The sequence below is a fragment of the Parasteatoda tepidariorum genome, chromosome 2, assembly GCF_982258835.1.
Source record: "Parasteatoda tepidariorum strain Cologne lab strain chromosome 2, Ptep-v5.0, whole genome shotgun sequence".
NCBI classification, from domain to species: domain Eukaryota; kingdom Metazoa; phylum Arthropoda; class Arachnida; order Araneae; family Theridiidae; genus Parasteatoda; species Parasteatoda tepidariorum.
Window position 1 is genome coordinate 102943667 of NC_141756.1, and position 12959 is coordinate 102956625.

Genomic DNA, 12959 nt, shown 5'->3' on the forward strand with positions numbered 1-12959 from the left:
TTTCCATGTAACGCAAATGCGGGTTAGTTCCATCGAAAAGACCTCAACGGAGATAAATTTCTGGCAATACTTGATCCAGGAGTTCCCTTGTCTTCTGGATTGGGTTCGAAATTACAAGGCTACGGAGTTGAACATTAGTAGTCATAAAACCAAAAATTGGATCGGCTGTTCAGCGACCGTTAGAAAAAAATATTGTTTGAATTTAATTGTATTCAGTATCTTTAAATCTTCGCCTCCTACAAATTTTTTATTTTAGAATTATAAAAATCATAATTACCTGAGATAGATTTTCCATAAATAGAACCAGGCAATTACAGTGCATAGGAGCATTCCTGGAACACTGTAAATCATCCAAGTGGCAAAATTTATTTCATCGCTTTCAGGAAAATGTCTAAATAATAACAAATAGTATTTTTAGAAAACATGAGTTTACCAGTATGAATATATAAGACAGATTTGGCTTTTCTTTAATAAATTGAAAATGATATTTTTTTAAGAAACATTTTTAAAAAAACTTGTTTCCAGAAGTACTGGAAAAAAATTAATGGCATTTCTACTGAATATTCCATTAATTTGCTTTATGCTTATCTTTATTTCTAAATAAAACTCGAAGCTATATTGTCCTGCATGCCCGGGGCATGTAAAAATTCGAATCAGGAATGCATTTTTTACGCCTACGTGATAGATTAGGAATACAAATATTCACTGGGAAAATTCTGTAAAATATCCATTTTATCAATCAATTTTTCTTGATTAAGCACCCCTCAAGTTTAATTTTTTTACAGTAATGATCAATAAATAAGGCGAGTTAAAAGAAAAAGAGAATTGACATAGTAAAACAAACTTATCTGCATAGGAACGGTGAATTAATCAACAACAACAAGTCAATATGGAGTGTAATTCAGAGCTTGTCCGCTTGAAAACAGAACCACACAATCGTGGTACCCGGTTTTACCCATTTGGTCGTACCTCAGCAGCAAAAACAACATATCTTAAAGGCTTTTTTTGGGGAACAATATGCTATTTTTATAACTGTTACTCATAACTAACTATACTATAACTAAAACTGTTACTTCAAATGTTACTCATGTCAGATCAAATCTAAATCTGCCTATCTAAAGCCAGCGCTGTCTAAGCATATTTTGAAAAAGGCGCAAAACCTCAATATGGAGAAAACTCATAGTTTTGTGAAAGTGAAAGGCATTTTTGGTTTAATTTTTTAATATTTAAAGGCTTACTTCAAAACTGCGTTACCTGTGCTCATAAAAGTTTGCAAAAACTTGAGAGCACGGCATTGATATTGATAATTTTCATCTAGGTGAAAAAATGTCGCTAAATTGACTATTTTTTTATAAGTTTAATAACTTTTAAAATATTTAAGCTATTTGTCTGCTTTAAAGCCCAGCTAATTCTTCAGGGCAAGATTACATACTTAATCATCACATTGCTTCAAGTATAAGGCACTTAAACTATGGTTTTTATTTTTATTTTCTTTGGCGACAGAACTTCGAATAACAGCGTTAAGATAAAAGCGTGGCTGGTAATCGGAAGATATAAAAATTTTGTGTAGAGCCCTGTGTATATAATTAAGATCTGGTTTTATGAAACACGATGCATTACTCTTCCATTAATCCTTTAAGTAGAAAATTGGACCCCGTTCCTGTTAATGTTCCAGTTCCTCCAATATTCGCTGAATAACAGATACTGATAAGAAACACTATTCTGATTTGCGATTGGTTCTGGTACCTGAAAAAAAAAATATAGATACTGAGTAAAAACGAATACATTTAGCCTCTTATTCTCAGTATACATAAGAACTCTGCTTTTCAGGTCTTTCATTTCTTTTATATAAACCAATAACGTTTTTTTTTTTGGAAGCATAACATGTTTTTTTTTTTGGAACAGGTACAAAATATGTGTTACAAAATTATTAAACGTTCTTTTAAAACTTACTCATTTCCAGAATAATCATCAATCACCGGATCATGGATGCATTTATTCTCTGTCAAAGATGTCTCTAAAATAGCTGGAAATAAATTACCACAATTATTCAGGTAAAAAGCGCTCTTTTCTTTTTAAAAAAATATTCTGCCTATTACAGATTAATAATTTCAGCGTTTTAATTACAGATTAATAATATTATTATAGAAATATAATTTCAAAATTATTAATTACAGATCATCCTTCTTACCGATTTATAATTCTACAATTATTGTTATTATTATTACTCTATATCATGGTGTAAAAGTCGACTTTTTAAACCCCCAAACTTTGACGTAAAACAAAGGGTGGACTTATACAACATTAATAAAAATGGACATTCGTTAAGTGTGAAATAATGATGCATTATAAACAATAAGATAGTATTATTTACAATTAATTTTGGATTTTCTCACAAATTTTCCTTATGCATCAAGGTTTTCATTAGAAACAATAATCATTACGTTCAGAAAAAAAATTAAGAATAAAAGATAATCTATTTAAGAGTATTTAAAAAGTATAACACATTGACACGTAACATAAAATTACAAACTTAAAAATCTGAGATAAACAAAAAGTTGTATTCCCTTTCTGAGATAAACAAAAAGTTGTATTCCTCCAAAGAATTAAAATTTCCACCCGTACAATAACCCTTATAGTTTGTCGAAAATAAAAACTCCTCCAGACATTCGTCTGGACCTGTGGCGGTGACCATGGTAACAAGGTATGACTATTTCAAGTAGGGGTGCAGGGTCACTGTTTTGAAATGGTTTCGGCAAGAGAAAGGGGAATCTCTTCGGTCTATTGTGTAAGTCCTAGAGTGAAGCTACCCTCCCTAAAATGCACTATTCTTGTTTCTACAGCACCAGACGGCTTCAGACTTTGTGGCGGGGGGGGGGGAGTTCTTATCTTATACAAACTATACATTACTTACACTTACATAACTTAATTTAGAATATACCTTATTTGTGGGCAAATGCATCATATCCATACAGAATAAGGCTAAATATTTTTAACCGTGAAAATTTTTTGTAGACTTAATAGTTTTTTATAGATTTTTTTGTTTTAAAAATTTTCTTGTTTAGTTTTTCTCTGCTGTCAACTTAAACACCCAATATACCGAAAATATGCTATCTGGTAATTAAAAATAAGAGGTCGACGTATACAACGAGTCGTATAAGCCAACCCCCTTCTGTTTACCGTATATTTACACCAGTATGTACGGTATTACAAGGTTAAAATTGCAAAACTATTATTAATATTGAAAGATTATAATTCAAAAAACAAACTGAAACCTATTTTAAGGTCACAGATAAATGAAAAAACTTAGACATTAATGAAATAGTCAGTATAGGAATTTAAGTAAACCTATAAAGAAATAAATATTATTTAAATTAAGTTAAATGTAGGGTAAATTACAACTTTTATTTTAGATTTTGGGTTTAACTGAAGTTTGTTCCACAATCACCGCCCTTAATGTATATTTTTTTTAATCCGAATTCATTGCGAAATAAGAATACTCACAACACAGCAAAAATTAAAATTTAAATAAAAAATAAGTCATCTAAATATTCGAGCTCAATCATGATGGTTGTTGAATTGACAGCGTTAAACCATGCTTGGTTGTTGGTTAAAACTCCCTTTCACCATCTTTTTGCAATTGGTTTAATCGTTTTTCAATTTCACTTGAAGTTTAAACTGATTTTGATGCTTGAAATCCTGTCTTTGTTGTGATTGAACTGCTAAATGATTCATCAAACGTTGATAACTTTTTTTTTTTATACTTACATATTTCTTTGAGATTACTTCATTATGGACAAGTATTCTAGGATTCTAAAATGCTTTTTTAAGGCGGTGATTATACTACACCCGTTGTAGAAAAAAAATAAGTAAATAAACTATTTCAATTTATCCAGAAATAATCAATGTAATCAAGCTTTTTTATTTTATTTTTTTTTTAATAAAAAATTTCACTTCCATAACAAGCCCAGCAAAATAAGCCACAAAATCTTTAAAAAAAAAATCTCTTTTAAACTGCGCAATGCATTTTCTGAAATCTCTCTGTGAATTAATTAAGGATTTATATTATATACAGACGGAGATTAGACTTGCTCAGAAACAACTAACCGATACTTTTCCAAAAAGAGAAAACAAGATTAAGAACGAATTTTTTGTTATAATACTACAATTGTCAGAATTTAATTGCCGTAGTAATTTTTAAAAAAAAGAAAGAAGACAATGATTCCAAGGATTGAGACTACTACTGCGATTCATAAGGCATTTGAAAAATAACGTATGAATTGCAATAGTCTCCAATCCTTGGAATCAAGTCAAACCTTGACCTTGATTGATCCTTGGAATCAATCAATCAATAGTCTCAATTGCAATAGCCTCAATAGTCAATGACAGTTAAAACTTACGTGATTGTCCAATAACTTTTGCCGATTCCGTACTTCTATTTAAAGATGCACTAATTTTTTTCAATAATGCTTCGACAATAGGAAGCATCATAGCTGTCGTGGCAGTGTTTATCATCCACATTGACATAAACATTGTAGACAACATAACACCAAGTAGTAACCTAGGAAAATATTAAGCCTTAAAATGTAATTGTTTCATCTCCTGACACTTTTTTTTTCACTTTTAATTTTAAAACTTCTATATCTCAACTCTTTGTAAATAGAATAAGCTCCTCAAGGTAGCGTGATTTCCTTATTCTCCGTTACCATGATTTCGGCAAATTTTTTTCCCCAGGGCAGAAAATTTCAGCAAGAAGTTATTAAAGACGTGGAGAGGAATATATTCATACGCTACGGGCTGACAATACGCCGAAATAGATTGATTGGGTTTGAATTAATTGTGAAAACCTTGAATAGAACAATGTAAACTGCGTCTTTTTGCATAATTCGTAGCGAAAATCAGCATGGTAAAGGAAAAATCTCAATTTGAAAAAAGGAAAATGTAGCCCTTTGAAAAACAAAACAATGAAAAAAGCACCTTTAAGGGCTTTTAAAAAACGAAAATCGAAAATAAGCACCTTTAATCACTTTTTGAAAACGCTACGCACCCTTTTTTGAATAAGAAACTCGCTTACATTAAAAATGAAGAGAATTTTTCTTTTTTAAAAATATTTATTCATGTTTTACATGAGACAATTTGTCATTCCAGAACATTTTTTTTTTCGAACTTGTTAATTTAACCTGCAACTTTTTCGACAGCGAATATTTAATTTAAGAAATGCAAAATTATCAATTACTTGCAATTTTTTAATGCTCTTTTAATTCCTCTAAGAAATTAAGTACATCGAAAATACGTTCCCCTTCCGTTGAAATAACATCAATGCTTCCCGAGTGTGCTTTCGCATGCGAAAGCGTGACCAAAGAGAATAAATTATAAATTTTTCGTAACGACCAGTGTAAGACATGATTCCAGATGATTAATTTCCGTTAACTTTCAGCTGCAGCCACAGGGTCATTTCATCTTTGCATCCATTAATGGAATTCCTCACCTTCCAATGGGGTGAACCGGGTTCGAATCCCAGCGATGGTTGGTAGATACGAATTCCGCATTCGGCTTTCACCGACCACAGTGTTGACGTGAAATATCCTCAGTGGTAGATGGATCACAGGTTAGCGTCCCCTTGCCGTCAGTGATTCTGGTATTGGTTCAAAATTTCAAGGCTACGGAGTTGAACATTAGTTGTCGTAAACCCGAAAAATTGGGTCTGCTGTTCAACGACTGTTATAAAATAAAATACTTACAAAAAAGGGGGGAATTTGAGCCACAATGAGCTATTAATTTCTCAGCTGTTCTGTATAAGGGATGTTAATGAATTAATATTTACAGATCACGGTCGCGAATAAGATGAAATTGCACCTTATTCGTGACCACCTTATTCGAAACCTTTTTAAAATAGCCATGGTATCAGAGAGGACACAAATGCTATAGCTTACCATTGCAAGTCTGTACCAATTAACAGCAAAATCTTCAGGGAAATTCTTTCGTGTAACTTGGATTCCTCTACAGCTTGGGACACAAGGATGCTTCCGATGACTAACATAGTTATTTCCTTTGAATGAAATCAGAGAGAAACAGCATTTTAATTTCTACATACTGCCTTGCTATAGAACAGTGGTTACCAACTGGCGGCCCGCGAAACCTTTTTCTGTGGCCCACGAACTAAAATATATTAGTGGTCGTTTTTCTGCGGACAATTTTCGTAAAAATCTATATGGGTTTAAAATACTATTCTTTCGGCCGGCCAGATGGCGGAGCGGTTAGCGTGCCTGACTGCGAAACCATGGCTGCTGGTTCAAATCCCGCTCTGGGGATGGATGTTTCTCTCTCTCTCTCTTTGTGCTGTCCTCTGTTGTGTGTATGATGTGTGAATGTGGCCCACCCTATAAACGGGTTTGTGGCAGTGTGGCCTGGGCAATGCTGCTCGCCTCCGTGACTTTGGTTCAAAGGTGCCCACTGGATAACGCGAAATGAGCAACAATTCTGGCATAGTATAGGCAAAGATTCAAATTCAGTGACTGCCATTGGGGAAAAAAACTATTCTTTCGTTTAAAAAAAAAACCTAATTTCTTCGTTTCTGTGAAATTTAACATACCAACGGTGCAAAAAAAATTTATTTCTCAGGTTTTGCACTCATGAAAATATTTATTGAAATACAAAAATAATCGCGTGTGTTGCTCTTTTTTTTATTTCGTTTTTTTATATATTTGGTGAATATAATTCAGCATGTTCTCGAAGAAATTCTCCCATTTAACTTTAAGAAACCACTCATTTTGGACGAAATAATTTACATTCGTAAATTTTAAAACGCATAAAAGAGGGAATAAATATCATGTTTTATTTAAATTCCTCGAATTGAATATCGCATGCGCGGAAAAGAAAAATAATTAATTTCAGATGCTCGAGATTTTTTTTTTTTTTTTTTTGCTATTATTCCTAATAAGTCGAAAGAAATTTTAATTTATCACAGAATTAAATTTTAAAGAAAAAAAATCTCGTCACTAAGCATTATTTGTAATGCTTGTTATTTTGGTTTTTGATATTAAAAAAACTTTGATGAGAACCTCACAGTAATATTTAATGTTCCTTCAAACATAAAAGAGTCCTATATAAAATTTTGATAAAGTTGCGGCCAGCCATTTGACTGGTGTTTTTAATTGCGGCCCCCGGCCACATGTAAGTTAGTGGGAAACCACTACTATAGAAAAACCAACGAAAGTGGCAAAAAAAATCGAAATTAAGATTTTTATAGATTAGGCATCTTTGTATGAAAAATTTTTCTTTCAAACTTCAGTTTCTTCGCAGTTTTCTAAAATTTCGTCTGCGCAAAACTCCTTCTAAATCTTTAATTTGCAGGCGGAAAACGTCATAACTCAAAATTGCAATTGGAAAAACACAATGTAACGTAGCTATCTATTCAATGTGGCCTTATCGAGAACTACCGTGTAATTGAAAAAACAACGTATAAGAGCTTCACGATTAATTCCCAGAAAAGTGTCTTGTCAACTTTTCTCATTCTATTACTTATGCTATGAACACTAAAATATAATTTCAAAAAACTGATAGAACAAAATTTATTTTTGAAAATTTTTTTTAAAAATGAAGTTTAATATATAAAGATGCCAAATACAATAAAACTCTCTCAATCTCGCTCACGTTGATTTTTCAATGGATAGTGTTTTCTACACTAGGGAACGCTGCAAGCTCCATACCGTCTATACTTCCGGGTTACTGTTTCCGGTGTATTTTAAAGCCATTTGGCTCACAACGTAATTATTGTGTTTTGAGATTCTTGCAAACGTGGCATTTGATTACTTATTTCTTGTGTTTACAATGCTAACAATGCTTGTGTTTACTGTGCTAAAGGTGCTAACACTAACGTAAGATGTTGCAACAAGAACAAATAGTAATGGAAAGAGGCCAAATCAGGACTGCCAAAAAAGCGAGTTATTCAAAATCTAGCAACCATGTCACATTTTTTAACAATATATCTCTAAATAACCAAAATAAATTTTCACTTCAAACTCACCAGAATTACTTAATAGCATTTATATCTTATGAAATACGGCAGATTTGAGTTTAGAAATTATTTAATTCACTTCTTTTATTGAAAACACAATTATCAGTTTGAAAATATCGCCTCGCAGAGTAAGCTGTAGTAAGCAGTTGCAAACCTTCTAACCGGAACTAGAGCAGGTATTGAGTTCGAGATTGTTATTGTTTACATTTATATTGAAAACACCATCCATTGCAAGTAACTGGACGATGGAAAAGAACTTGGAAACCCTTGAACTTACGCTGTTTTCTTCATCTGTCCCTTCATTTATTTAGCATCTTGTGCAAATTTAGCACATGTTGATTTGAAAATGTTACGTCTTACTAGAAACATATTTTTTTTCCAAATGTATCGCGAATTAAATAATTTCATACTATCAGAGAATTTTGTGAAAACTTCATCAAGATTACAGAGCATCGTTTACCACTGTGCATTCCGGCGCAAAACATATGATTTTTTAAGCAAATGTTACGAATATGCTTATTAATAATGACCGGCTATTATTAATAATAAACAAGTTTTTTGGTAAATCTCTAGCAACTATGCACAGTAATCACACTAAAGTGGTTATTATTAAAAATTGCCATGGAAGTTTAGTAAATGTAATTAATTACGCATAATTTAATGAAACTTCAACTCAAACGTTATTCCTATAAGTCTACGTGCTGTGATAATAAATCTGCCTTGTAGAGTTAAAAAAAAAGAACTACATGAGATGCGGATTTTTATCTAAATTTAAATTTTAAATAAGAGCTTTTAAAACCTAATCTTATTATCATATCATCCCGCTTAAATTTAAAATAATAACTTTAAAAATTCAATCGTATCGTATCTATTGATGATGGATAATTTTTGAAATCTTGATTTCATAAATTTTAATATCCTTAAAAAAGATGAATGAAAATAGTAACATATAGTATATTGTGGCATAATTTACTCGGAGCAAATTAACCACTTGCACTGGCAAGAAATTCACATTTACCAACACTGTAATAAAAATCGAACAGCTATTTCTGTGATAATTGCCAGCTGCAGCGTATAGCACGTCATTGGCTATTTTGTGACATCGTGACGTGCGCGGAACGTCTTTCCATTGTAAGTGGTCATCTTCTGGACAAGAAGTAAAAGTAAGGTATAATCTTAGGGTGGTACGTTTTAGTTGGTCTAACTCAAATCCCGTTAGTTTTTTCTCTCTTTTTTTGCCATGTTTTTTCCCTCAAGTTACTAAAACAGAATGGCAATATCCAAATCAGAAACGAAAACGTTCAACAATATAGATAATCTCTATAACCACAATTTCTCCAAATTAACTAAAATGACACTTAAAACCTATATCCGCTGATGGTCTTCAATTAATAAAATGGTATATCCTTGTTCGAAGGTGAAATAATAATCGATTAACTATTGCTATGTTCGTGCTTAATTCCAATTATTAATGTCATCACATTTATATAGGATATATTGATTGCTATAAAACTAAATCTATACCTTCTATTTAACTATACCTATACCTTCTATTTAACTATACCTATATCTTTTAACTATACTTATACCAATCCCCCAGTGGACGGATCGTTAAGACACGGTTTCCAGCAAATCCCCGAAGTCAAGCATCACTGGCTGCTATCAGTGAACCGGTGGGTGACCACTTGGATCAGTCTGCGTAGGGACCGAGGGTGTGCGGTATTGGGCCTCGTTAAACTGTTCTACTGTAAAGTGCTCTAGTTCGCTTGCAGGTCGTCGGGCTATCGAACCGGGGGTGCCATCCCCTCTGCAGAGGATCAAAAATTGTGATGGCATGTCTTCGGATCATCCTCATTGATGTTTCCCAGACAGTCGCAAACAGCCCATTGTGCAGCTCTAGTGCGACGTAAATAAACTACTACTAGTGCGACGTAAATAAACTACTACTACAATAATACTTATACCTCATATTTAACTACACATATTTCTTTTATTTGTACAATTTTTCATATTCAACTTCACATTCATATTCATATTCACAATTGTTCAACTATTTTTATGAATTCATTGGACAACCACTAATCACTCCCACAAACCCGATTCTATCAAAATAATTAATTCCATCTAGTGTTACTATACAATAAAGAACACAGTTAAGTTTATATCACGCAAAGGAGTTACAAAGTAGTAAAAAATTACACTTATATTACCTTCATGTAGTTGGCACAAACTTCTGGCGAACTTAAAAGACCCAATAAAGGCAATAAAAATACAGGTAATAAACCAGAAACATAAATAGGCACTGGTTCCAAAATCCAGTAACTTGCAGTAAGTATAAAAGCGTATGAACATCTCGATTCCTGAAACAACACAAATACTAAATGGACATTTAGTTAAGAAAGCATATTAAAAAAAGTTTTTTTTCAATAAATAAAAAGTTATGGTTGTGTGGGAATAGTAGTTTTCGACAATGTCAACATTCATCTATGAAAAGCTACCCCGCCATAGAATCGAGTTAACATGTCTTATATACTAATGAATTGGAATTATATTTGTGTAGTGGTAGATACACTACAGTACTCCCCATCAGAATTATATCTGTGATAGAATTCGATGAATAGGATACCACTAGAAGATTCGTTTCTGTTTTGTAAGAAGACGGGAGAGCTGTATTAAGATCACCGTACTTTTTGAGTGCTGATCGTGAGAGCTGTATTAAGTTCACAGTCGTGGTTGCTCCTGAGTTGACATTAGCAGTCGAGTATATGCAGGCCGACGTTGTGTGTGATCGAGACTGAGTAGCAACAGCGCGAAGAGGTGGATAATGTCGAAGTCAAAAGTAACAAGTCAACTGTTCAATGGGAACCATCCATCGACGTTAGCTTGTTCATATCGAAGTGGGCGTTACTGTGTAGCTAGTCTTGTTCATATCTGAGTTTCTGTCAAAATAGGCATGTTCACATCACCTCCGGGTCACCAATGTGGGGATAGTAGTTTTTGACAATGTCAACATTCATCTATGAAAAGGTACCCCACCTTAGAATCGAGTTAGCATGTCTTATATACTAGTGAATTGGAATTATATTTTTGTAGTGGTAGATACACTACAGTTGTAAAAATTTTTAACTTTTTCTATTAATCTTTAGTAAAAATTTTACATGGATTAAAATTTGCTTTTAGATAGTTTTCTTAAAAATATTGTAACGTAGAAAAACTCGTAGCAGTTACATATAAAAATAATTAAAAGACTTACAGCAGTTACGATACTGTAAATAAATATCCCTACTGATAATTATTTTGCTTAAAATTTCAAATCAGTTATATACATATATATCTATTACTGTGAATGACCGAAATTGGTGGTTGCCCACCGGTGAATGTTGACATTCACATTGCCGTTTTTGGTAAGTGTCCGAAATATATGCTAGGTCTAGTTAAGTGACACTGCCCGGTATGCCCTACTACAATATTTTCTTGAGGTTCAGTGCCACCGTCCAGTATGCATTTAACCGGTACTCCGACCACTGATGTTTCTCCTAATCTATCATTGTGACATTAGGTCACAGCCTAATTTATAAATATCCTTTTTTTTAATCAATAATACTAATTCTTTTAATTTTGTAATACATTTCTTTTATTTCATCATCTTTCTTTAGCCCCTTAAGCGGTAGCGCAATTTGGACATTCTCCCCCTAAAATTCCTTACCAGCTCCTTAAAGAGCCCCTTTATTTCGAGAAGTTTCCACCCTTTTTTTTCTGAGAATTCCACTGGTCGTCGGCATCTTTCATCTCCGCGTGTTTGTTGTGTTTCTCAACCGTAACTTTTAACGCATAATCATTTTTTCGTCTCAACTCGTGATTTTTAGGTAATTTAACTTTAACTTGCACAACATGCACTACAACTTCAATTTTAAGTTTTTGTATCTTATAAAAAGGAAGAGCGCGAAAGACGGATAGCTTTCGATAATTTGATGTCATATAATTTGCTGCCCTCCGCTTAACGGAGTTTTAACATTTTTTGCTCCCACCTCCCTAAGGTGGAGAAGCTTTTTTTTTCTCGAAGATGGCTTCTCTGCGCCACCTTCATTTGATGTTGGGCTTTGTTCGCTGAAAATAACTCACCTATCGCCATGCTGTCCTTTTCATTGTCTCTGATGAATTGCTTACTAAAGAATTTTCCTTTTCCTGACAAATTGGATTAATGCCTACTAAAGAATTTTCCTGACAAATTGGATTAATGCCTACTAAAGAATTTTCCTGATAAATCGGTTTTAATGCCTACTAAAGAACTCTCCTGATAAAATCTCCAGTTTTTTTAAAGGATGATCCGCTGACCAACTACCGTCAGGGATGGAAATCCCCCACAGTCATTTTTAACTCCTGTTCCAGTCATCACTAGTTCCACATCCTTGGCATGAGCCATTCCTAAAATGATGTCGTGCCTCAACATGATGATTTGTCTAGTTTGTTTTTCCTCCAATAAAACAATAGTGATTTTTTTTAAAAAAAGAACTGGACTGGAACTTTTTCACTAGCCAAAAAGTTTTTGTTTGTTTCATCCTAAACTCATCTCCGATCCAGGACTGGATATCTTTTTATGGATAAAAAGGTATGTGCTTTGAATATACTTGTTATCTCCTAGAACTGTTTTTGAAGAAGAAGAATTACTATTTTTCTGGGTTAGCCAAACTTCGTAAAATGTACAACTAACTATGTTTCACCCGGCCATTATTTTTTTAGTTTTTCTCTTTCTAAATTGTTATTTTTTTGCAACTTTTTCATTCTTTCTATACCCAACCTTAACAGGGCAATCATCAGCAGATATCAAAATATCGAATAAATATAATAATATCGACGAATAAATTAATATCAAATCGGATATAACAAATATTTCGGACATTCACCAAAGCGACTATTTGGTTGTTGACATTCACCGGTGAAA

General features: G+C 33.0%; 1 protein-coding gene across 1 annotated transcript in view; it reads right to left on the reverse strand.

The window, feature by feature from the left end:
- LOC107445291 (Na(+)/citrate cotransporter-like) overlaps positions 1-12959 on the reverse strand; it is a 30731-nt gene that overhangs the window by 15943 nt on the left and 1829 nt on the right. The window contains exons 2-7 of the mRNA XM_087157924.1: positions 10228-10377; positions 5934-6049; positions 4401-4561; positions 1954-2026; positions 1621-1746; positions 278-391 (exon numbers count right to left, since the gene is read on the reverse strand). Coding sequence (XP_087014050.1) covers positions 278-391; positions 1621-1746; positions 1954-2026; positions 4401-4561; positions 5934-6049; positions 10228-10377 — 740 coding nt within the window. The remainder of the gene's footprint in view (positions 1-277; positions 392-1620; positions 1747-1953; positions 2027-4400; positions 4562-5933; positions 6050-10227; positions 10378-12959) is intronic.